General features: G+C 39.2%; 1 protein-coding gene across 2 annotated transcripts in view; it reads right to left on the minus strand.

The window, feature by feature from the left end:
* Positions 1-249: 249 nt before the first annotated feature.
* RNLS (renalase, FAD dependent amine oxidase) overlaps positions 250-27506 on the minus strand; it is a 276255-nt gene continuing 248998 nt past the window's right edge. For both annotated transcript variants that reach the window (XM_061402724.1, XM_061402725.1), the window contains exons 6-7: positions 27320-27495; positions 250-797 (exon numbers count right to left, since the gene is read on the minus strand). In XM_061402724.1, the coding sequence (XP_061258708.1) occupies positions 645-797; positions 27320-27495 (329 nt within the window). In that variant the 3' untranslated portion in view covers positions 250-644. The remainder of the gene's footprint in view (positions 798-27319; positions 27496-27506) is intronic.

Below are 27506 nucleotides of genomic sequence, written 5' to 3' on the forward strand. Positions count from 1 at the left end.
AAAGTCAAGTTGAATCTGGTTATTTTCTGAAAATTTGAAGAGACATTTCTTTGTCAGTCAAGTTGCCCTCCAAACTGCGTTCTTAGAGATGATGACATATGTGACCTACAATTCAGGAGCATTTAATAACTTGGAAGAGAAACGAGAAACAAAAATTACCCTTTGTTTCCACAGTTTGGAGAAATCTTGTAGTTCAGCAATTTGCAAAAAATATCAAACCAAGGATATACTTGAAGATTTATCATGATGTCTTTATAAAGATTATTCTTTATTTGGGACTGAAATTTTCAAAAGGACAACAAAGGTCTGTGGACATGAACTGTTACTTGGATTTGACAGAATTTGGGGGGAGAGCTATTTGTTTTTTCTTAAGCACGACTTTGCCTCCAACAAGGAGTGGGTAGACATGGCAACTCAGAAAAGTGGAAAAAAGTATAAAATACAAGGGATTTTTCCTTCTTGTAGGAGTTGTAAGTACTGAAATTATAAAATTGATTTTATACTCCATGTGAAAAATAATAATCAGTAAAGAACAATTTTTCAGTAATTTCTCTCAACAAAAGAGAAAACAAAATAATCAATGACAGAAAACTGTGAAAACAAGAACCCCAAAGCACATGTGAAAAATAAGAATACAGGCAGTACTAAATATGATTCTTTAAAGCTTCCAGAACGCATAAGGCAGAAGTGATGCAGCCGTCAAAGTTGGACTGAGTAAATCCATCCCCCCCACACACAAGAAGAGGCTGGAGGTGAAGAGTCATTTGACCAAGAGAGTTGGCAGCAGCATTTGTAACCTGAAAATATTAAAAAAGAAAAAAACTTCAATTGACATTCAGTGCTCTGTTGTGCTATCATGTCAATGTCCAGCTGGGGAAGCTTCTCTACCTGAAGAAATCAAGATGTTTTATAAAGAGCAAGGAAAACTAGGTTAAGACCCCTGAACTTTTCCCCTTGCCCAAGTGTTTACACCGAAATTCTTAAACGTTCATATTTTCAGTCATTTGATAAGATAATCAGAAGTGTATTGAACTTCAAACTTAATAGGTCACGATCTGCTAAATCGGTTGGAAGTACAGTGAAGTTTTTCATTAGGGGGAAATGAAATTCATGAAATCATTCACCAAGTATTGAGAACCTGCTACATGCCAGACAAGGTGAATACAAAAGAGATTTAAAGGGTCACATCCTTAAGGAGTTTCCAGTTCAGCACAACTGCTGGCATGTAAGTGTCTAAGGACTAAGACAGAGAGAAGGGCAAGGCGCTATAAAAATGCATGGGAGGAGGCCAGCATACTGGACAGAGAACGTTTCAATAGGGTGTGACTGGTCATTTCATTGAGGTCTAATGGAAACATCAAAATTTGCCAGGGAAGGAAGCAGGTATAAGGCTTTCCAAAGGGAAGGAGTAAGATGTGTAAATGTACCACAGCCAATGTGTGTGTGTGTGTGTGAGTGCACACACATGTGTGCTGGGGGAGGAGACTGACTAGAAGAAGGAACATAGCTGAGAGGTAAGATAAGAGGAATACTTTGTTTCAAATAAAGTCTGCTTGGGCTTCTCAGGTGGCTCAGTGGTAAAGAATCTGCCTGTAACACAGGAGACCCAGGTTCAACCTTGGGGTCAGGAAGACCCCCTCGAGAAGGAAACAGCAGCCCACTCCCGTTTTTTCCCCTTGGGAAATCCCATGGACAGAGTAACCTGGTGGGCTACAGTCCTGGGGGTCACAAAAAATCTAGTCCATGGGGTTGCAAAGAGGAGGACACGATTTAGCAAGTAAACAACGACAGCAAAGAATGCAGTGCTGCTTATGCGCCAAAAGGGGGAATCAGTTGAGGTCTAGGACTTATTTTGTAGAACCAAGTTTAGAATATTTGAAATGATGAAAAAGGCATAGAATTATTGGAAAAATTATTCTCTAAATTAGAACGTATGTTGCTAACAAACATTCACAGTGAGGGGAATGAGTGGGCGATTAATGTATTTATCTTGGATACTGATGGTTTGGCTACTGAAGCACCAAAAACTCCCTAAAAAACCAAATTACTCAAAGCTATTATAAAGACAGTCTCCCTTGGGACCACTTTCCTGCACAACTTCAGGGGGTGCATTTCGCATAGACTACATGGCGGTTCTGGTCTCTCTCATACAGTGTTTTCATGAAGAGAAGCAGAATAAGACCCATGAGAATTTACTTGTTTAAAAATCACACCAAAAAATCAAGCAATGTGATAAATGCTATTTAGATTATGGAGCCGATTTTGCTTCTTGATAGGTTGAGTTAGCATAATGTTTTTATAGTTTTTTAAAACCATAAAAACTTTACATAGATATTTTTATTTATATGCCATATTTTGTCTTTAAAAGGAGGTGGTACAATTATTTCCTTCTTGAATCACTGAAGATATGGACCTTTAAAGACCAGTATCACTCAGATACAAGTGTAAAATGATATAAGTATCCTCTCACTTTTCTTGACGTCACTTGATAGCAATATCATCTATCACAGACATAGCAGATAATCTTTTAAAAATTAAGTCACAGTTTTAATTTATTATATTATAGTTTCTTTCATGCCCTCCCAGGTTTTATTAAAGTATAATTGGCATATAAAAATTACATATATATTTAAGATGTACAAGTTAAGGTTATGACACATGTATACATTGCAAAATAATCACCATAATCAAGCTAATTAATAAGATTGTTCTCTTAGCAAATTTCAAGTATACAATAGAGTATCAAAATTGTAACCCACTCCAGTATTCTTGCCTGAAGAATTCCGTGGACAGAGGAGCCTAACAGGCTACAGTCCATGGGTCACGAAAGAGTCAGACATGACTGAGCGACTAAACAACAAAACATTAAGGACAGTCATGCAGCTGCATGTTAGATCCCTAGAACTGACCCATCATACATAACTGAAACTTGGTACCCTTCAACCAACATCTCTTTATTTCCCCCTCCCACCAGCCTCTGGCAATCACCATTCTACTCTCTGCTTCTATGCATTTGATTATTTTAGATTCCACCTGTGAGATCACGCATTATTTGTCCTACATAGCTGATAAATCTTGAAATTGGCGGAAAAGGTCTTTGAGTGGCTAAAGTAGATAGTACATAGTGCAGACACTGAAGCACAGACTGGGGTGTTCCATCAGAGCTTTTAATATCCTGCTTTAGATGGAATTTTAGCAAGTTGGATGATCTGATTTGTCAGTGAATCACGAAGGGAGGAAGAAAGCTGCTGGGGGTCCTATATATACTACTGATTTTAAAATGTGACAATCCACAGTCTGAAAACAAGGGATGCTATAGAAACACTAAAAAACCAGACAGGGTTGGGGAAAAATCCTGGCAGTCTGTGGTCACTTAATGCAGGGCAAATAACTTTCCGGCTCTTAATAGTCCCTGAGGGTGCCAGTTATTAGTTTTCCTGCAATTATTATTGCTACTGATGAAGGCCTCAGTATTTAAGGACCAGTGCTAATGGGCATAAAGTGTTAATTGTTGGCATTTCTTGGATGTTCTCTGCATACCAAATGCCTTACACACACACACATCCTACTTAATTCACATATCAACCTACTACTATTCTCATTCTATAGCTGAGACAGCTAAGACTCAGAGAGAGACTATTTCCTGCCCCAAAACAGAAAGCCTGGAGGTGAAGAAGCATTCAAACAGGGCAGAATTTCCCCTCCGCCCCACCCCAGAAACATTTCCATAAAGGCCTAAGTAAAACAAAAATGTGTGATCGTCATGTGGAAAATTCACATAAATGGGATAATTCATTCACACATATTCACATATATATTAATACATAAGCAGGTGTCTATCTATGTATAATTTATATGCACACACATACATATATATATATATATATATAAATTCTCCATTCTTAGTAAAGTTTCCATACATTCCAGCTGGCATCCTGGTACAGATAAACTATGGTACTATTAAACATTACACTAGTGTTAAGCAGGAGGTAGCTTAAGGGAAAAAGTTCTGCCCAGGAGAGAGTGGGTAATTTATCGGTGCTGTGTAATTTCATTTGATGAGTGGTGAGTGCCAGATGCCAGATCACATGGCTGGAAAACTAGGCCACTGATTAGCCAGTCTGCAGTTGGGATGAAATCAATCTTGCTGCATTTAGGTGGATTCGCCCATTTTGCAATTACCCAATGAGGAAAATATGAAAACACGAAGGGTGTGCTTGCAAGCTCCTTCACCCAAGTGAAGCAGAGAGGCCTGCAGTGGAGGAACACATAACTGTCAAAGCCACAATCTCACGGTAATGCAGTCTTTGGCTATGCTTCCAGCCACAGTGAGGAACCACAGCTCAATGACTGTGTTTAAGAGAGATGTCAGGGCTGAAACAATCCCTTGGGAATCCAGGATGCTTGGGCTCCATGTGTCCCGGGGGCAGAGGGGTGGTCAGAAAGAACTCACACCGCAGAAGCTGGTGCTCTGGGGTCACTAATGTAGGTTTCTTTACAATTAGGTGATGACTGGACTGGACATATGAATTTGAAGCAGAAAAAGCAGTTTTACATCCAAGTGATTTAAACCCATATGTGTCTTGTGACTCCTCTCTACCTGCCGAATAGAATGCAAACTTCTCAGCCCCCGTCCCCCATGAAAGGCCCTGCATAACCTAATCTTCCCTCCATCCAAGCCCCACCTCTTGCTGCTTCTCTCACTTTTGCCTCGCATCCCATCTACATTCAAACTAAGGTTCTTCAAGCACATCCTTCTTTGTTGTGCTTCTGTGACTTTGAACAAGTCATTCTGCTTGGTGATGTTGTATTGTTCCCTCTCTTTTCTGCCAACCAAATTGCTCATCCTTCAAGAACTAGCACAAATGTCACCTGCTCAGAGGTCTTCTTGCTCTGCCAGGCATGGTAAGTGCCTTTTCAGCATGTTATTTGTATCTATTATGTGACTTGCTATTTTGCTCTATAATTACGTCCTTGCCTGTCTCCCGTCTTAGACTGCATGCTCTGCAAAGTGGGGACTGTGATGCACTCATCTTTGTATCCAAGGCTGAAAGTGGTGCCTAGCCCATAATAAGTGTGCAATAAATGTTCATTGAGTTGTTAAAAAAAGACAGAATATTGTACACGTAGTTGATCAAATGAAGGTCTTCATATGGAACCGGCTCCATAAAACCCCACAGAGCTGGCAGAAGCTCAAATGGAAGAGCTATTGTGTTTAGAAGGCTCTCAGGAATGATAAATATCTCTGTCAACCGCTGTCCGTGAATGTCTCCTATGTCATATGTTAAACTACATAAACTTGCTGATTCTGTAGCTCAGAAATGGTTAAAATACTGTGAATTTTTATATGATTTAACATAATACTTTCTTTTTATATTGATTGCTAATTGTGAACAGTCACACACAAAAAGTCCCTTGGGTATGAGAATGAAATTAAAGATGAAAAGAAAGAGGGAGGCAGACAAGTAGGCTAATGGGTATTTCCAAAAAATTATAGTTGACAAATAACAAAAAAATTCAGTGACACATGTGATAATGTACCTTCTCTCTTCCAAATCTATGCTGACAGCTAAGCTTGTCCTTGGACTGTCAGACATCTACCAATAAAATGATCTCATTGGTTTGGCCTACAGAGAGGCTGTATTTTAGGGTGACCTGTTTCAGTTGGCAGTTCAGCCCATTTGGTAACTTAAAACCAACCTTTATGAGATACTACAATAGATGATGCTCAAGTGAACAAGACAAGAATTAAGATCTCAGAAACTCTAATCTTAGAGGTGCAACTAACTTGAGAGAACTTAGACAACCTATGAAAAATCAGGTTCTCTGCTGGGGCTTATTATGGATGTAAATATACTGCTTTTCATTGAATCTTAGTTCAGCTCAGTTCAGTTCAGTTCAGTCGCTCAGTCATGTCCGACTCTTTGCGACCCCAAGAATGGCAGCACACCAGGCCTCCCTGTCCATCACCAACTCCCAGAGTTTACCCAAACTCACGTCCTTTGAGTCGGTGATCCCATCCAGCCATCTCATCCTCTGTTGTCCCCTTCTCCTCCTGCCCCCAATCCCTCCAACATCAGACTTTTTTCCAATGAGTGAACTCTTTGCATGAGGGGGCCAAAGTATTGGAATTTCAGCTGTAGCATCAGTCCTTCCAAAGAACACCCAGGACTGATCTCCTTTAGGATGGACTGGTTGGATTTCCTTTCAGTCCAAGGGACTCTCAAGAATCTTCTCCAACACCACAGTTCAAAAACATCAATTCTTCGGCACTCAGCTTTCTTCACAGTCCAACTCTCACATCCATACATGACCACTGGAAAAACCATAGCCTTGACTAGACGGACCTTTGTTGGCAAAGTAATGTCTCTGCTTTTGAATAGGCTATCTAGGTTGGTCATAACTTTCCTTCCAAGGAGTAAGCATCTTTTAATTTCATGGCTGCAGTCACCATCTGTAGTGATTTTGGAGCCCCCAAAATAAAGTCTGGCACCATTTCCACTGTTCCCCCATCTATTTCCCATGAAGTGATAGGACCAGATGCCATGATCTTCGTTTTCTGAATGTTGAGCTTTAAGCCAACTTTTTCACTCTCCACTTTCACTTTCATCAAGAGGCTTTTTAGTTCCCTTCACTTTCTGCCATAAGGGTGGTGTCATCTGCATATCTGAGGTTATTGATATTTCTCCTGGCAATCTTGATTCCAGCTTGTGCTTCTTCCAGCCCAGCGTTTCTCATGATGTACTCTGCATAGAAGTTAAATAAGCAGGGTGACAATATACAGCCTTGACATACTCCTTTTCCTATTTGGAACCAGTCTGTTGTTCCATGTCCAGTTCTAACTGTTGCTTCCTGACCTGCATACAGATTTCTCAAGAGGCAGATCAGGTGGTCTGGTATTCCCATCTCTTTCAGAATTTTCCACAGTTTATTGTGATCCACACAGTCAAAGGCTTTGGCACAGTCAATAAAGCAGAAATAGATGTTTTTCTGGAACTCTCTTGCTTTTTCGATGATCCAGTGGATGTTGGCAATTTGATCTCTGGTTCCTCTGCCTTTTCTAAAACCAGCTTGAACATCAGGAAGTTCATGGTTCACGTACTGCTGAAGCCTGGCTTGGAGAATTTTGAGCATTACTTGACTAGCATGTGAGATGAGTGCAATTGTGCAGTAGTTTGAGCATTCTTTGGCATTGCCTTTCTTTGGGATTGGAATGAAAACTGACTTTTTCCAGTCCTGTGGCTGCTGCTGCGTTTTCCAAATTTGCTGGCATATTGAGTGCAGCACTTTCACAGCATCATCTTTCAGGATTTGAAATAGCTCCACTGGAATTCCATCACCTCCACTAGCTTTGTTCATAGTGATGCTTTCTAAGGCCCACTTGACTTCACATTCCAGGATGTCTGGCTCTAGGTCAGTGATCACACCATCGTGATTATCTGGGTCATGAAGATCTTTTTTGTACAGTTCTTCTGTGTATTCTTGCCACCTCTTCTGCTTCTGTTAGGTCCATACCATTTCTGTCCTTTATCGAGCCCATCTTTGCATGAAATGTTCCCTTGGTATCTCTAATTTTCTTGAAGAGATCCCTAGTGTTTCCCATTCTGTTGTTTTACTCTATTTCTTTGCACTGATCACTGAGGAAGGCTTTTTTATTGCTCCTTGCTATTCTTTGGAACTCTGCATTCAGATACTTATATCTTTCCTTTTCTCCTTTGCTTTTCCCTTCTCTTCTTTTCACAGCTATTTGTAAGGCCTCTCCAGACAGCCATTTTGTTTTTTGCATTTCTTTTCCATGGGGATAGTTTTGATCCCTGTCTCCTGTACAATGTCATGAACTTCCGTCCATAGTTCATCAGGCACTCTGTCTATCAGATCTAGGCCCTTAAATCTATTTCTCACTTTTCACTGTATAATCATAAGGGATTTGATTTAGGTCATACCTGAATGGTCTACTGGTTTTCCCTACTTTCTTCAATTTAAGTCTGAATTTGGCAATAAGGAGTTCATGATCTGAGCTACAGTCAGCTCCTCGTCTTGTTTTTGCTGACTGGATAGAGGTTCTCTATCTTTGGCTGCAAAGAATATAATCAATCTGATTTTGTTGTTGACCATCTGGTGATGTTCATGTGTAAAGTCTTCTCTTGTGTTGTTGGACGAGGGTGTTTGCTATGACCAGTGCGTTCTCTTGGCAAAACTCTATTAGTCTTTGCCCTGCTTCATTGTGTACTCCAAGGCCAAATTTGCCTGTTACTCCAGGTATTTCTTGACTTCCTACTTTTGCATTCCAGTCCCCTATAATGAAAAGGACATCTTTTTTGGGTGTTAGTTCTAAAAGGTCTTGTAGGTCTTCATAGAACTGTTCAGCTTCTTCAGCATTACTGGTTGGGGCATAGGCTTGGATTACCGTGATATTGAATGGTTTGCCTTGGAAACGAACAGAGATCATTCTGTTGTTTTTGAGATTGCATCCAAGTACTGCTTTTCGGACTCTTTTGTTGACCATGATGGCTACTCCATTTCTTCTAAGGGATTCCTGCCCACAGTATCTCAGATACTGTCAATTGGAAGAGGCACCAATATTTTAGATATATGAATGAGAAAATTAAAAGTGATGTTAGAGTGAAATAAAATTTTATTTTATACTTACTAGAGAAGTTCTTTTAGAATTATCTACATGTAGATCTTTTGCAAATATAAAAAGGGAATAAGATAAGGAATAGATTGGTTAGCTTTCCCCAAAACTTCTTCATAATCAGAGTGGACTTTTGTGAAAAAATTCTTTCACTCAGGGTGTCAATTTCCATGCTCTTCCCCTCCCCCCAGTCAGTCCTCTGGGCTGCCTCGAGTGCTGGTCATGCAGCATTTCTCACAAGAGTAAACAGTCCACTAAATTGTCCTGGCTGGGGTTTTCCTCCAAGATGCTTGACACCTATTCTTCAAGTTCTGACTGTACTTTCTCAGTGGGAAAGAAAAGTTTTTAAGTAATCAGCAAGACACATATTCTTTTACCAAATGGTCCTTCTCTAGTGGTTCAGATGGTGAAGAATCCACCTGCAATGTGGGCAGACCAGGGTTCGATCCCTGGGTCTGGAAGATCCCCTCGAGGAGAAATAGCAACACACTCCAGTATCCTTACCTGGAGAATCCCCATGGATAATGGAGCCTGGCGGGTCACAGTCCATGGGGTCACAAAGAATTGGGTAAGACTGAGCAACTAACACATTTCATGCTGATGTCAGTGGAAATGTGTGTTTACATGTTTATAGTGATCATCCCCCTGCTGGACCACTAAAAATAACCAAGTTCACGTGTGTGAAAACTTCATCCTACCTGTCCCCTTGACGGCATCTTACAACTGAGGAAATACAGCAAATAGTAAATAGGGTAAGGGGAGCAGTATGGTGAAAACCCACTAGTTAGTAAAAGCATAACAAGTACAAAGATACTGAGTGCAGGATCCTTTAAGTAGAGCCTTTTCAGGTAAGCAGCATCTCAGTGCCAGAGCATCCAAGGTCTTCAGCACTGGTAGTTTAAACTCTCCAATTTCCCAATTCACCCAAATGAGCAGCCTCAGGTGAAACTGACAGAGACTGGTTATCACAGAATCGATTTGTTCATTTACAAAGGTAAATGTACCGATTCTAAAACTGAGCCTGGTTGTCTTCCCAGACCGTTCATCTTAGTAGGCTAATTTCCTCAACTGTGTCATAGATTATGGGGGTGACACATGTGCGGCACCGCCTGACAGACATCACTAATCAACTGTGGCATTTCTTCTCCACTGAGCCCAGAAGTGGCTTCAGCATCCTTCTCACTTCATTGCTTCAGGCAGCCACTACCAGTCAATTGAATTTGGCACTCGAGAGGAATCCTATATACCAATTCTGGATTAGAAGATTACAGAGTAAACATGTAATTACAAATAAGAGAATTAAATATTCTTTACTGTTTTTTTCCCCTCTTTTCCCGTTAAGCCAGGAGAGTCCGATGCGCTGTCTTTGTCCAAAGCAGAGATACTTCAGTGCCAAGAATGAGAGTCACATCAGGAGCCGTTTCCTCTAATGATGTTGGAAGTTCAATTCCAATTCCTTCTAATAACCTTCCAGTAACCTCCTAGACCATTGCCCTTTCGTGGGTCACATCAGGGCTTTGACTGCCATGTGAAAATAAAATACAGTTATTTTGACTGCAAGATAGTTGTAGAAAACTACACAACCATACTTCTATAAAACTGTGTATTACTAGTATCAGGGCTTGTAGGAAAATAGGTTGGCATAGCCAGCTCAGAACCTAACCACTGAAAGCACTAACAAAAACAATCAAGTGAAGTGGCTAGCAATATGAACATTCTCCCAGACTCTGAGTCTTGGCACATTTATGCATCCTGAACTCTGGGGCTTATGTTTCCTCCTTTGAGATGCAGGTCCTGAAGGGAAGTTGCTTCTAAAAGAGACCAGTTTGACCAAAATTATTTGGCAAAACTAATACAATTATGTAAAGTTTAAAAATAAAATAAAATTTAAATAAATAAATAAAGAGAATCCCGCAAAAAAAAAAAAAAATCTCCAGGATACAGCCTTCTTCATTAGTCCATCATTTTAGCAAAGGGGAAATGTCTTTGTGGTTTTTCCATCAGTACTCCCACTTTTGCTGAAAAGCATAACAGTGCAAAATCCAGTGGTTCTTAAGGTCACTGTAGCTGCCACTATGGAACTAAAGGAAGATACTTCTGGAGATTTTCAGTTTTTTTCTTAAGGTTTTCCATATTTTCTGAGACTTTCTGTTTGCTTGTGAGAAAACATACCCCAATCACTTGAAAACATCAACATGTGCAAAACCAATATGATTTCCCTGTGATGCTACTGATCTCCTATTTCTCAATTGCATTCGAAAGAATTTACATTAAAAAACCCTCTGGAGTTATAAAGGACTGTAGGTAATTTTATTGCTTTCTTATGTTACTCTGTGTTCCTAAGGGTCGCTTTATTTAACTTGGGTAAGCCTGAATTTTGACAGCAGATGGAGACTAAACCATCACCTGTGTTTTTGATACACACACTGTATCTTTTAATTGATTTTTAATCAATTTCGATGTGTGAGGGTGACTCCTTAAACTGTCCTTGGATGTCAAGAGAATCTTACTGTGTTCTAGTTGTAGGCTAACTTGATTGGGGCAGACTCCGAGTAATGATATCCTTGTGTTGGCATTTCCCCTGCCCACTGTGTGTGTGAGGTGCTGACCACACTGGTAACAGAAATAGCTAGGAGGCCTGAGATGGTATGGAGTTGATTCATACATTTCCTCATTTCCTCTGCTCTGTTGCCAGTGTCAACCTGAACCCCTGCCATGGTACATAAACAGCAGAAATTGAATATTTGGTTAACTTATTCTTTTATAGCCCCTATGCAATGCTCAAAGGTAGTGGTTCCCAAAAGTCAATCTATGGCAATAAGAGGAAAATAAGGAGAATTGTGAACTTTTTCATAGAGCAAAATGTATTCTATTTATAAATTGTTATGAGGTTCTATCTTTACTACATATTTTGGGGGGAGGGTTATTATTTTCATTAAATTCCTATAGCTATGTTTTGCTTTCTAAATTCTTAACTGCAGGATAAAAAGATAGCAATATTATACTGGTTCCCAAAGTATTCAGAAGAATTTTACTGGTCCATGGAATAAACACACTTGGAGCCAGTGCTCTGGGGCGAGGTGCTTGATGTGGCTCGGAGCAGAGTCTCTGTCAGCCTGAGGAATGTTTCCCATAAAAGGGGTGCTGGGGGGCAGCAAAGGTCAGTTTCAAAAACCATCAATACTCTCAAGTGAACACTGGACAACCTTAGTTTGGACTTGCTGAGTGGATGAGTAATTTTAACAGATGGAATAAAACCTTGTGTAAAACTTATTTCCCAGAAACTTGCACAACCTCCCTATGATACAAATATTAATCAGGACAGACCTAGAATCTGGGTAAAACATTGTTTGTTTGTTTATCTGAAGTGAAATATTCAGAGAGTAACCATAAAAGGTGTGGAGCAAAGCAGGAACTGGGGGAGGAAGATTTAAACAAATGCGGAATAAATTCAAATTGTAAGCACCTAGAAGGTAAATGTGGTTTGTATTGATTCTCTGTTAACATCTCTCAATTCTTACCATATTCCCAAGGCATTGATTATAAACATTTATCAGATGCCTGTTTACAAAAACAGAGAGAAATGTAAATAAATGAAGGCGAGACCATAACTTACACTGATGTCAATGGAAATGCTTGTTTACATATTTATAGATGGGAAGCTAGTCCAGGTACTCTGAAAAAGATGAAACTTCAGTGTTATGTCAATAGTGAAAAATACTATTGACCCCCTAAGTAAATTTCTGTGATACAGGAAAGGGACATCTGAGAAATGAAAATCGAAATACAGACTTCATTTTAACAGTACAGAATGTTTTCTATTGGCCAAATTAAAAATGTAATACGTTTATCCTTTTTTCTCTCTCTTTTTCAAAGTTCCTCTGGGGTTTGATAAAAAGGCAGTGAAACGTTGATTCCTCTTGATTCCTCTACACTTAACTCACCAAATTACAATTTGGTAAGAGATATCTGATGTTTAAAAAGTCTTCTGAGTCCTCAGAAATAGAGAGCTATGGGGACTGTGTTTTATTCATTTTTGTATTTCCAGCATCTCCATTTACATCTTCTTTGTACATGGTGTTGAATTCAAAATTGCTCAAAGGCTCCACGCGCACGGGCCAACAAAAACCTAATTCAAATTTTGAAAGATTTAAATTCTCAGTGCTCAGGTGGTCTTTTAAATATGGTGGAGATTTTTCCTTTATGAAAATAATTTCCCTTGGTTTCTCAGTCTCTGAGTTTCTCTTTTACGTTCTATGTCATCGCACCTCCCCATTCTAACTCTGTCCTTGAGCAACTTCATTGTCCAGGAAACAAGTATTCTGATGTCTGTAATCTTTGTGCTAACACTTAGGTTGAAACTTCCAGAAAGCTGAATTCTCTACCGCTAGCTCACTTTTTGCAGAGTCCAGGCAAAGTTATGAGGAACACGTGAATCAGTCTGAATTTCAAAGAGGTAGCAAAGGTGGTTTCTTACCCAGATCTCACCCTCATCTTATAAAATGCCGTTGCATAAAAAATACTTTGAAAGGGATGTAGACTGGAACTAGCTGAGTGTGCATGTGTGAATGTCTTTATGTGTGTATAATGGGATATATAGATGTTTGCCTTTATTTAAAAAGATGGAGACCACAGTGACCAATCCACGCTATTATCATAGTTTAGAGCTAAACTGCAGTGAGCCTGCACAGACATAAAGTCTAAATAACCCTTTAAATATTTTTTTTCCCTCATGAGATGGTAAATACATTCTTAAAAGCTATAGATGTCATAGAGGAAAAAAAAAAAGCTACATTTTTTTCTGGATGACCTAGCCAATTTTTATCTAATTTTTTTTTAAATCTTTTAAAAATTCTTTCTTAGGAGAATCAGCTCTCCATGTGCAGATTTTTTGTGGCGCAGCCAGATATTGCAGACATATGGGATATATCTGTTATATTCTTAAGAAAAGTGTTGATAAGAATTATTTCTAACCATATACTGCATAGTATGGAAGATAAGTGATACTCAGAACTGGGAAAATGATGATAAATTCAGGGTGCTGATACACCATTTAATCTATTTTTATATGCATTTCCTTAAAAAATATTGTACCTCTTTTGGCCACTGGTGTTTCAGGCTCTCAGATCTATCTTATACTATGCTCTAGTACTTAATATTCATAAAGAGCTTTATCAACATGGTGAATTCCTGCAGAGATGGTACATTTTTAATTGGTTCTTATGTCTTATGTGCATCATCTCATCTTGCCTGTGTTCTACTCATCTCTCCAGTGTTCTATTATATTTAATGGTGATTTCATAAACCCGTTTCTTTGTTGTGCTTTAGGGAAAGTCTTGCTTGTATTTTGGGATTCTGGCTACAGAGCTCTGTATCTGGTACACAGAGAGCAGCTGTAAAATTACTATTGGTTGGAATACTCTAGGTGTGAAGAAAGTGATGTGGTTTGGTCAATTCTCAGTGGAGCTTTTCTCTTTATTGGTATTTGTCTATTCTGTTTTAATAAACCATTGGGTAGATGCAGGCAGAATGTGCCACAAATCAATTATATGATCCATGCTGCAGCTTTAGTGCGCTCAAACTGCAAAGGACATACTTTGCTGAAATTGTATATTCAATTGCTGAAGTCTACATTGAATCCTTTCAGATCTATTCTGACTTTTAAAGTCCTGAAAACACTGGAGCAGTCTATTTTGACGAGGACTTGTTCAGAACAAGCACACAATAAAGAATGAGATACTGTTTTCTCTAGTACTGTAGCAGTAATAATAGACAAAACAACAGTCGTGGTACATTTCCCTTTAGAGTTTTTAATTTAATAGAAAATTATTTTGTCCTTCAGCAAGTTTTAGTACATTCATTCATTAGCTCTTCAAATATCTGCTGTGTTTGTAGTAGTTGCTGAGTGCTGTGTAAGGTGTGAGGATAGACAAACCAGTTCCAAGTTACAAGGCGATTTAATGGACTTGCATCCTTTTGTTGCATCTAAATAGAAATGCTGCATCACTCTCTCTCAAATGATCCCATTGCTTAGGTTCCTAGGATGCAGAGGGCCCAGAATGCTTTCAGTTTTGAGTTGAGAAACTTAAAATCATCTTTCCTACTCAACTGAACCTAATCACCACTTCTCCTCCATTTAAATTAATAACTGCTTAATTTCCAACTAATTCAATCCTCCATCCCTTCTCCCATCCTCTTCTCCTTCTTCTTTTTCTTGACAACCCAGAAGTATGACCATAATTTCTCTCTGGTTCTCATTCATGCTGAATAAATCCCACAGCCTATTTTTTTGGGTTGAGCAATTATGGGGAAAATACTGCAGCCATTTTGACTTTTGCATCTAGAAAACAACCTTCTTTCTACTTTTAATACGGTGAAAATAAAAGGTTCAACGCTCGTGCTCCTAAGACAATAGCTGAGGATAAAGAAACAAGTGGATTTTAAAGTCAACTGAATTGAGGTATAATTCACAATACAGTAAAATTCACCCTTTTTATGTGTACTGTTGTATAAGTTGTGACAATATACCGAGTTGTGTAACTACCTCTATAAAACATTACAGAGAATGTTCTCATCAGTTTCCACCTAATTCCCCTGTGCCTCTTTGTGGCTAACACCATCCGGCCAATCAGAGCCCCGGCAACAGTGTTCTGTTCCTACAGCTTTGTCCATTCCAGAAAGTCCCACAAATATTTAGAATAATATAGTATGTGGCCTTTGATTCTGACTTTTTTCACTCAGATAATACTTCTGAGACTCACTCATGCCGCTGCAGATATTAGCAGTCCATTGCATGTTATTACAGAGTAGTTTTGCATTTATGGATGTGCGACAGTTTGCTCATTTACCAGGTGATGGCTATTTGGGGTGTTTCCAGTCTGGGACTCTTATTAATAAAGTTGCTATAAATTCTTGTCTATATATGTTTTGATGTAGATTTATGACTTCATTTCTCTTGGGTTAATTCCTCAAAGTGGAGTTTCTGGGTCATATGGTAAGTGTATATTTAACTTTGTAAGGAACAGTGAAACTGTCTTCCTAAAGGGCTATGCCATGCTGCACTCCCATGGTGATCCGTGAGAATCACCACATCCGTAGCAGTATTTGGTATCTTCAGAGTTTTTGATATGAGGCATTCTACTACGTGTGGAGAAGGCAATGGCACCCCACTCCGGTACTCTTGCCTGGAAAATCCCACGGATGGAGGAGCCTGGTAGGCTGCAGTCCATGGGGTCGCTAAGAGTCGGACATGACTGAGCGACTTCCCTTTCACTTTTCACTTTCATGCATTGGAGAAGGCAATGGCACCCCACTCCAGTACTCTTGCCTGGAAAATCCCATGGATGGAGGAGCCTGGTAGGCTGTAGTCCATGGGGTCGCACAGAGTCGGACACGACTGAAGTGACTTAGCAGCAGCAGCAGCAGTAGGTGTGTCAGGGTATCTCATTGTCATTTACTTTGCATATCCCCAAGGACCAGTGATGTTTACCAGTAATGATATTTTTGTGTGCTTGCTTGTCATCCATATCTCTTCCTTGGTTTGTGGGTTTAAAATATATAACAAGAAATTTAGCATTAGTAATAGCCACTGGCAAACGTTAACCTGTTTTCTGTCTCTATGAATTTGCCTCTTCTGGATATTTCACATATATGGAATCATTCAAGAAGAGACCTTCATGTCTGGTTTCTTTCACTCAGTCTAATATTTTCACGGTTCATCCATGCTGAAGCACGTACCAACTTCACTGCTTTTCACAGCTGAATGATATTCCATCTTAGGGGTAAACCACACTTTGTTTTTCCATTCATCAGTTGATGGACATTTGGGTTGTTTCTACCTTTGGCTATTCTGAATAATGCTGCTGTGAATATCATGCACACGGTTTTATTTGAACACATGTTCTCAGTTCTTTGGGGTATATATCTAGGATTGGAATAGCTTGATCAAATTATAATTTTACATTTATTTTATTGAGGAACTGCTAAACTGTTTTACACAGTAGCTAAACCATTTTATATTCCCATCAGCAAGGTATAAGTACTCCATTTTCTCTGCATCTTCACCAAAACTTAGTTTTCTGTTTAAAAAAATATATAGCCATCATAGTGGATGTGAAATGGTATCTCATTTGGTTTTAATTTGCATTTCCCTAACTCAGCAGTAAAGAATCTGCCTGCCAATGCAGGAGACACAGGTTTGATCCCTGGGTCAGGAAGAACCCCTGGAGAAGGAAATGGCAACCCACTTCAGGACTCTTGCCTGGAAAATCCCATGGATAGAGTAGCCTGGTAGACTCCAGTCCATGGGGCTGCAAGAGTCGAACATGATTTAGTGACTAAACAACAAGAACAACAACAATTACTAAGGATATGGGATGTCTTTTGATGTGCTCATTGGCTATTTATATTTTTGGGGGGGAGAAATGTCTATTCAAGTCCTTTGCCCATTTTCAATAGGACTGTTTGACTTTTTGTTGTTAAGTTATTGAGTTCTTTGTATATTCTGGATAGTAGACACTTCTCAGATAAGTGATTCACAAATATTTTCTCCCGTCCTATGAACTGTCTTTTCACCTCCTTGCTAATCCTTCTATGCACACACAGTTTCAATTTTGATGAAGTCCAAATTTTCTACTTGTTTTTCTTATTATGATTTTGGTGTTATATCTAAGAAATCTCTGTCAGATACAGTCATAAAGATTTACCCCTATGTTTTCTTATAAGACTTTTATGATTTTAGTTTGTATAGTTATGTTTTCAATCCATATTAGGTGGATTTTGCATGTGGTGTGAGGTAAGGATCTAACTTCATTCTTTCATATTTGGATATCCTGTTGTTCCAGCACAATATGTTGAAGAGACTTTGTTTCCCATTGAATGTTTTTAGGAACATTGTCAGAAATCAGCTCATCACAGGTATAGCATTTTTGGGCTCTCAATTCTATTCCATTGATTTATATGGCTATTCTTATATTATTACAATACTTTAATTATGGTAGCTTTGTGTAATAGCAAGTTTGGAAATCAGAAAGTGTGAATCCTCCAGCTTTATTCTTTTTCAAGACTGTCTTGGCTATTTGGGGTCCCTTGCAACTCTGTATGAATTTTTGGATTAGCTTTTCCATTTCTGCAAAGGCCATTGGGATTTTGGTAGTGGCTTAGTTGCTAAGTTGTATCCAATTCTTGCAACCTCATGGACTGTAGCCTGTTAGGCTCCTCTGTCCATGAAGTTTTCCAGGCAAGAATACTGGGGTGTCATTTACGTCTCCAGGGATTTTGATAGAGACTGTAATAAATTTGTAGATCACTTGTGGTAATACTGCCATTTAAAAATACTGAGTTTTATGATCTATGAACTTGGGATGGTTTTTATTTATTTAAGCCTTCTTTAATTTCTTTCAACAGTGCTTTGTAGTTTTCACGCAGAACTCTTATGCCTCCATGGTTAAATTCACACCTCTTCTTCAATGAAGTAGCCTTTCAAATATTTTGCCCAGCTTTAAATAACAGGGCCATTTGTTTTCTAATTTCTAACTTGTGAGAATTCTTTATATATTCTGGATACCAATCTCTTATCAGATATATGTTTTTGCAAACATTTTCTCCAAGTCTGCAGCTTGTTTTGTCATTTCCTTAACAGTATCTTTCAAAGCATTTTAAGTTTTGATAAAGCATAATTTATCAATTTATTCTTTATGCTTTGTGCTTTGTGTATCCTAAGAAATGTTTGCCAAACCAAAGATCATTAAGATTTTCTCCTATGTTTTTATCTAGAAGTTTCATAGTTTGATGTTTTATAATGTTTTATATGGTCTATGATCTATTTTTAGTTAATTTTTGTATACAGTGTGAACCTTGAACGTTTTTACCTAAAGTGACATGTTCAATTTCTATTTTTCTGTTCACTATTGCATTGTGTTAGGCAAAACTATCAATTTGAACTTCAGTTTCCTCATTTAAACAAAGATAGAAATATTTACTTTCTGATCTGTCAGAACTGTTGTGAAGATCAAATGAAAACAAGCATAAAATTACTTTCTAAACTCAGAGTATAAATGTTAACTATTATTATTTCTAACCTCAGCCAACAGAATGATGGCATAAAAAATGTGTCATAATTGGAAGAAAGCCAGATCTAAATTACCAGTAGTAGAGCGAGTGTTTAAAAACACTAACTTTTAGGCTGTCTTCATTTTTTTTTCATTGTTTTTCTATATTCTGTTCTGCAGTAGTGATCTCCACCATTCTGTCTTCCAGGTCACTCACCCACTCTTCTGCCTCAGTTATTCTACTATTGATTCCTTCTAGCGCACTGCTCATCTCTGTTTGTTTGTTCTTTAGTTTTTCCTAGGTCTTTGGTAAACATTTCTTGCATCTTTTCCATTCTTCTTCCAAGATTCTGGATCATCTTCACTATAACTATTCTGAATTCTTCTTTTTCTGGAAGATTGCCTATCTTCACTTCACTTAGTTGTTTTTCTGGGGTTTTTACTTGTCCCTTCATCTGGGACATGACTCTCTGCTTTTTCATTCTGATTACCTTTCCGTGATGTGGTTTTCATTCTAGCTGCTGTGAGACTGTGGTTCTTCTTGCTTCTTCTGGCTGCCCTAAAAAACACTAACTTTTAAGTAGACCTGTGTTGGAATTTCATTTTTGCCACTTCCTAGTGGAAGAGCCTCATAAAGGTCTCTGTGCTCTCAACTTCTTAACTTTCTGACCTTTGCAATTGGGAAGGAGTAAAGACTCTGATGCTGGGAGGGACTGGGGGCAGGAGGAAAGGGGTACGACAGAGGATGAGATGGCTGGATGGCATAACTGACTCGATGGATGTGAGTTTGAGTGAACTCCAGAAGTTGGTGATGGACAGGGAGGCCTGGCGAGCTGCGATTCATGGGGTTGCAAAGAGTCAGACACAACTGAGCGACTGAACTGAACTGAAAAACCTCCATGGGGTGGAGATGAAGTGAGTTACACACAGAGTAGGGGATTGATAAATGGTATTTGAGAAAGAGAGGGAGAGAATGATTATGCATGTACACTAATAAAATGATAATGCAGACTGTCATAGTTTATATGAATGTTATAACAGTTGATGGCAGTTCAGTTTAGTCGCTGTCGTGTACGACTCTTCGTGATACCATGGACTGCAGCATGCCAGGCCTCTCTGTCCATCACCAACTTCTGGAGTTTACTCAAACTCATGTCCATTGAGTCAGTGATGCCATCCAACCATCTCATCCTCTGTCGTCCCCTTCTCCTCCTGCCCTCAAGCTTTCTCAGCATCAGGGTCTTTTCAAATGAGTCAGCTCTTCGCATGGGTGGCCAAAGTATTGGAGTTTCAGCTTCAGCATCAGTCCTTCCAATGAATACCCAGGACTGATCTCCTTTAGGATGGACTGGTTGGATCTCCTTGCAGACCAAGGGACTCTCAAGAGTCTTCTTCAACACCACAATTCAAAAGCATCAATTCTTTGGTGCTCAGCTTTCTTTATAGTCAAACTCTCACATCCATACGTGACTACTGGAAAAACCATAGCTTTGATTAGATGGACCTTTGTTGGCAAAGTGCTTAATATGTTGTCTGGGTTGGTCATAACTTTTCTTCAAAGGAGCAAGTGTCTTAATTTCATGCCTACCGTCACCATCTGCAATGATTTTGGAGCCCCCAAAATAAAGTCTGGCACTGTTTCCACTGTTTCCCCATCTATTTCCCATGAAGTGATGGGACCAGATGCCATGATCTTCATTTTCTGAATGTTGAGTTTTAAGCCAACTTTTTCACTCTCCTCTTTCACTTTCATCAAGAGGCTCTTTAGTCCTTCACTTTCGGCATAAGGGTGGTGTCATCTGCATATCTGAGGTTATTGATATTTCTCCCAGCAATCTTGATTCCAGCTTGTGCTTCATCTAGTCCAGCGTTTCTCATGATGTACTCTGCATATAAGTTAAATAAGCAGGGTGACAATACACAGCCTTGTCGTACTCCTTTTCCTATTTGGAACCAGTCTGTTGTTCCATGTCCAGTTCTAACTGTTGCTTCCTGACCTGCATACAGATTTCTCAAGAGGCAGGTCAGGTGGTCTGGTATTCCCATCTCTTTAAGGCAAGATCAAGGTAAAAAGCAAGAATGTGTCCTGTACTGTCTTGGAACTGGGAAAGTGTACACATTGTTAGAACATCATTCCAATATCATTTCCTTTGCCTCTCTGGCTTCATCTTGTAGGATTTAGCTCAGGTGACATTTTCTTCTAAGAAGGTATTTACTACCATTTTTTCCTCAAATCTGCTCTGTGTTCACACAATACATTGTTTTTCCTTTTCTTAGAAGAAAATGCACCATACAATGATTATCTGCTTATTGGTCAGTCTTGCTGATTATATGGGAAAGTCTTTGAATGAACGGAGCTGTCTTTGAGTCTATAGAATCCAGTATAATGTCTGGCATATAGTAGAAACCAATTGCTGACATTGTTGAAAGTCATTCAATCATTCCAACTCTTTGTGACCCCATGAACTATATAGTCCATGGAATTCGCCAGGTCAGAATACTGGAGTGGGTAGCCTTTCCTTTCTCCAGGGGATCTTCCCAACCTAGGGATAGAACCTAGGTTTCTCACATTGCAGGCAGATTCTTTACCAGCTGAGCCACAAGGGAAGCCCAAGAAACTCAATAAATGTCAGCTAAATGAAAAGCTGAATATATATTACTAATTTCTAATGTGGGTATAAATAGCTTTTGTCAACTGAACTTTTTAGTTCAGAGAATAATACTGAGGTCTACTATGCACAGGCCAAGTGGACTTCCCTTTATGGAACAGAGCCATATATAATAACATCCATCATTCAGTTTCCAGTAGTAATACTGGGTGCAGATGAATATATATTGCATTTGTCCAAGAAAAATGATACAGATTCATTTTTAAAGTTTCCTACAAAGTACTGCTGTTCAAAATAATTAGTTTTTCTGAAAAAGTGTGATGCTGACTACATGGCAGGGTAAGTTCCTGCCATGAGCATTTGAAAAAAGTGATTTAATTAAACTTACATGTGTTAAAACATTTAATAGCTCATATAATGTGAGATTTTATGAAAAGGGGAAATATCTGCCCATATAAATGCCAATTAAACTGTGACTGAACATCCCTAATTCAATGATCAGAATTTGTCAGCTGATGATCTCATACATTCGTAGCTACCTCATAATAAAGTGAAGCAATGGGTTAGTTCTGTACCAGTGAGAAAGAGGTCAGAGATTACTCAGTGGAATACTTAGGACTGACACCTGTTAGATTTCCTGCTCTTGGCAGACTGGGTCATGCCATAGCCTACCAATCCCAAAGGTCCTGTTTCAGCTCTCCATGGCTTACCATAAACTTATGCACAGAAGCAAGAGTACTCTTGAGGCCATAATTTCATGCCAGGAAATTTTAACTCATGGTATAAATTGTGTTAAATTACCAGACACTGGACAATGTGTAAGTTAGTTTAGGAATGAATGGCACAAAACTGAAAAACCTATAAGCTGAAGAAAACTGACAAGAGTTCCTTGTGTCCACAGGGATCCATCACTTTTATATCACCTTGTTCTGATGTTAATAGTCCCTACGGTATGTCTTAGCATCATAGCCCCTGGAGTTGAGTCAGCCCTGAAATATCCTTGTCCAGAAATATGTGTGTGTGTGAAAAAGAGAAGAGAAAAGACAGAGACTCTGAAAAGACAAGAGAGTAAGAAAAAACAAGAAGTGCAGCAGCATGCATGAAGAAAGGTACCAGAAAAGAGCAAGGGACACACAGAGCTCATCTACTAAGAAATACCATAGAATCCCCTTCACCCACCTCCTCTCTTCCTCTTCCTTTTGCTATTCTTATTTAGCAATGATGGAGAACTTGCCTTGTACTAGTGTTACAGTAAATGTTTTCTACTGTGTTCTCTCCTTTCATTCTGACCACTGTGAGGGGTCATTCTCTTCCTACGAGGGAGGTTTGGTTGTACCATTTACAGATGGGCTTGGAGTTATAGTTCAGCTTACTCAAAGCCACAGGGACAGCTGAAGTTTGAACTGAAGTCTGCCTCCAAAGCCCAAAGTCATAATCACCCCACATTAAATAAATTATCCAACAACACACCTAATGTACTTTAACTGATAAATACAACTGACTTTTGTCTTTCAAAGCACTTATCCTAGAAGGCCATATGATTAAATCTGTAGTGATACACTGGCCAACATCTTTTAGGGTAGGAGCTTTTAGAATCAGCTTACTGGACACATTAACACAAATAAATGCAAGCAGTTATATCTCTTTAGTTATATAAAAACATTAAAGAAAATTGTCAAGATTGCCCATCTACTTTACTAAAAAGATATATGTCCAAATGACTTGAGTTGTTTCTGAAACATTAAATTCAAGCTCACCTTTCAAAGACCTGATTGAACTGAGTACATGCTGAAGAATAAGTGTCAGGATTTTAAGGAGATGCCCAATCTGGCTGCAATAAGGGTATGGCTTATTAGGGTGACTGACTATGTTGAAAGGGACACTCGTTTGAATTTATAGTCTTGGTATATTCATGCAATCAATCAGTCACTGCTTTTCAGTTTCACCCTACCAAAGAGAAGGCAGGGAGGCAGATATGACAGAAACTGTGTAAGAGAGAAAAAAAAAATGGAACTATCAATTACTACCTGACCTTCCAACACTGAAATAAGACACAGCTACTGGTCAGAAATTAATCTCATAAGGGAATAATGTAAATATGTAGGTGATTTCAGGCTCTGCTGTGTATACACACCCCACCACCCTGTCCCACCAAACACAAACCTCTTAAGAAAAATTCTGGCCTTAAATTGTCACCTATGCCCTCTGTTATTCCTTCCAACTCCTGGGCAGTACTATGCCAACCAAGGTAAGCAACTGGGGAAGGCCTGAGGAAGCCAAAATGGGGAATTTGCATTGACAAGTTCTTAGATTTTCCTGTCTAGGAGGGGGGAAAACATCGAGTCAAAAATGAGGAATGTGAGTGGAAGGCTGAAGAAAGGAAAGAAAAAAGAAAAGCCCACATGGCTGATAATTGGAAAACTCTGTGGAAAACTAGAGTTAAGGTGCAAAAAGTTTTGAAGGAGCTTGTAGAAGTGGCATATATAAGGAATGAGAAAAGAAACTTCAAAAAGTACTGCTAAGGATAATGAATTTTGGGTATCTTTAAAGATCTATAAAAGACACTAGTAAAGATGATAATTATTTTACATTCCTTTAGGTTGCTGAATTTTGTTTCTTTGACTAGAACACAAGACTGGGCTATGAGGGATTCTTGATTTATTTGGGTTATAGGAGAATAACATTTAGAGCAGGTGTTCTTAATGCTGGATTTGCGGGAGGCATTTTAGGTTGCTTGTAAATCTTCATAATTAGACGCAACTTTGTGTTTATGTGTGCATGTGTATTTTGAAAGGCTGTGCATCTCCATATTCATGGCTTTGATGAGGTTCTTAAAGAGTTCATGATCCTTCTTAAAGAATATAAAAGGGCTCACACTGAGCAGAGAGAAAGTACAGACTCAGGGCAAAAGACCAAGTGAAGAAATGGAACTACAGAAGAGAACAATTCTAATTTTACAGCAAGAGTTTAATAGGCTAGTCCAAATCCATTTATTTTTGCCAAAGCATTCATTTACCACCTGACTCTCCTTTTTCCCTACCCCTAAATTCCTCTCTTGATGTCCATGGTGTTTGAAATGCATTCAGTGATTATTTTATTTTATTTTTTTACAAAAGAGTAATCCATGAACGTGAGACATGACAAAAAAGGCACTGAAATATTCAGAAACTACAGAAATAGGGGGGAAAGTTAGAGTTAAACTCACAAGCAAATCATACTTTTATAGTAAATGTATAAAACTAGAGTAGTTTGGAAAAGACATCATGATAGACTCTGAAACAAAGGCAAGCACAGCGAATAACAGTGGTGAGAGGATTAGGGTTATCAAACTGATTAAGTGTCCCCTGTCAATGTACATGGAAGTTGTTTTCAGTTATTACTCTTCTGCTGAGAGGATTAATATATCATCCTTGTTACAGAAATCTTAATTCAATGTATCACAGCTTAGGCATCAATGTATATTAACTGGGTACACATTTAAATGATGGAAGGCAAATAGCTGCAAAGGGGAGGAACTGAGAATCGCGAAAAATCTGCCACTGCTTTGCTGTTTGTCTGAACCACCTACTCATGTGTTTTATTCAAACCCCAAATGGGAGGCACAGAGCAGCCCTGCAAGTCTTTCCAACACACTTTCTTTCTTCATCTGCCTCCTTCCTTAATAGCAGCACCCGCCCGAAAGCAGTGCTATCCTACTCAAGGCAAAAAATTTGATTTAGTGTCTTAGGAGAAGGCTTTCAGCAAAGATTAGTCTCTAGGATTCCATGGACAGAGTATTAGATGTGACCTAGGCAATGGCACCCCACTCCAGTACTCTTGCCTGGAAAATCCCATGGACGGAGGAGCCTGGTAGGCTGCAGTCCATGGGGTCGCTAAGAGTCAGGCATGACTAAGAGACTTCACTTTTACTTTTCACTTTCATGCATTGGAGAAGGAAATGGCAACCCACTCCAGTATTCTTGCCTGGAGAATCCCAGGGACAGAGGAGCCTAGTGGGCTGCTGTCTATGGGGTCACACAGAGTCGGACACAACTGAAGCGACTTAGCAGCAGCAGCAGTAGGCATTTGTTATATGCTCATGGAATAAATGAGTAAACAAATGAATAAATGAACAACCATCTTTCACTGCCCTGCCCCACGCCACCCCACCCCCCCTCCCCTGCCCCCTGCCACTGTGGATATAAGACATTAGAGGCAGCAGAAGGCCTGGAAAGCCACATCAAGGAAACATAAAATGGACTCTACACAAAATACTCCCTTATCTCTTTCAGAAAGCAGTCACTTCTAGAAAGTGGCTTGAGCCTTAAAGGGCTGGTGCTCTCCCCAGAGGTTTTATTAGAGGGGCAAGCAATACTGCCTCATAAAGGAATCTACCAAAGAATTCTGGGGGAAGGAAGGTTATGACAGGCGGAAGTAAGGCTCCCCTCTTGTGGCTCAGCTGGTAAAGAATCCACCTGCAGTGCAGGAGACCTGGGTTTGATCCCTCGGTTGGGAAGATCCCCTGTAGAAGGGAAAGGCTACCCACTCCAGTATCCTGACCTGGAGAATTCCATGGACTGTATAGTCCATGGTGTTGCAAAGAGTCGGACAGTACTGAGCAACTTCACTTCACTTCACTTGCTATGTAAAATATCTAGCTTCAAATTATATCAACAAGATTATTTCCGTGTTTTCTTTTTCAGACCAACCTAAGATTAAGTTAAATATCATTTAAAGACATTGGCTATTGAGATTTGAAAAAGTTGTTTTAAAAGGAAGAAGTCTTCTAAAGTGACCATGATGTGTTTAAGTAAATATTTTCCTGAAAGTTTCACTGTATAATTTAACTTGAGACGATATGGGTAAACACATAGAACTGCTGCAATATTTTAGGAAGTAATTTACCATTTCCTTTGATTTTGGAAAGTCCTTTAAAATATACAAAATCTGTTGCGATTTCTCCCAACCAGTTTTTCTAAAGGGTTCACAGCTCTAGTAACAAATAGTGCTGATAAATCAGGTAATCAATGTGCTAAGAAATCTTAGGAAAAAATAGACAAGTCACTGCTTTCTTTTCCTTCTGCTCCACTGTCCTCAAACGACTTCACAACTGAGTTTACAGATCAATACTTTTTCTATGAATACTCAGAAACTTGTGTTGGAATATACAGAGGATTTTCAGAAAAGTCAGCAGTTACTTAGTGTAAAGAGTTTTTAAAGTTTGAACTAGTAGACCAATCAGCAGGTTTATCTAATCCTGAAAAAACAGCTCAACTAGCTGATCTATTCATTTTTCATTCATCATTCATACCTGATCTGCTCAGGTATTCATTTCTCTCTCCCAAACAGCTCTACTGGCAGCAGTCAAAACCAAAGTGGGAACTTAATAAAAATGAAAATTGTGGTAGCAAAATATACTTACAAGGTTAATTTGACATATTGCAAAAAATTTGGGAGGTTATAGTGGTTTCTATATAACCACAGTACTGATTTAGAAAAACCTCAGAGAAACAGCTGCATTTTGATATATAACCTGCCTTGCCTGCATAAGAAACCCCAGATTTTCAGGTTATATAAGTCTAGATGCTAGAATTTGAACATAACATTGGGGAAAATTATATGTATCTCTTATTGAGAAATAACAGGATAATAAAAACTTGCATGTAAACTTCTCTATTAGGAAAATGCATATTTGCTCCCAAGATCACGTTAATTTCTTTCACTGCTGCTGCTGCTGCTTCAGTCGTGTCCGACTCTGTGCGACCCCATAGATGGCAGCCCACCAGGCTTCCCCGTCCCTGGGATTCTCCAGGCAAGAACGCTGGAGTGCACTGCCATTTCCTTCTCCAATGCATGAAAGTGAAAAGTGAAAGTGAAGTAGCTCAATTGTGTCCCACTCTTCATGACCCCATGGACTGCAGCCTACCAGGCTCCTCCATCCATGGGATTTTCCAGGCAAGAGTACTAGAGAGTGGCAAAATATGAGAAAAAGTAAAGTCAGATCTGATTAAGAAAACTGTGCTCATACTGCTGGGTTCTCTGATTACCTGTGAATGTCTCCATTTCTGGCATTTGGTAGCTACTGGCTGAGGCAAACCAGGCACAATGTTTTCCAGCTGCTTGAAGATTAACTCCTGCACATCCTCAGTGCTGTGTTCCAAATGTGTAACTCCAAATGGGACAGTGGTGTGAATCACAAGGGAAGGTCCGATTTCTGATGACTCTAGTAGAAGA

This window comes from Bos javanicus, chromosome 26, assembly GCF_032452875.1.
Source record: "Bos javanicus breed banteng chromosome 26, ARS-OSU_banteng_1.0, whole genome shotgun sequence".
NCBI classification, from domain to species: domain Eukaryota; kingdom Metazoa; phylum Chordata; class Mammalia; order Artiodactyla; family Bovidae; genus Bos; species Bos javanicus.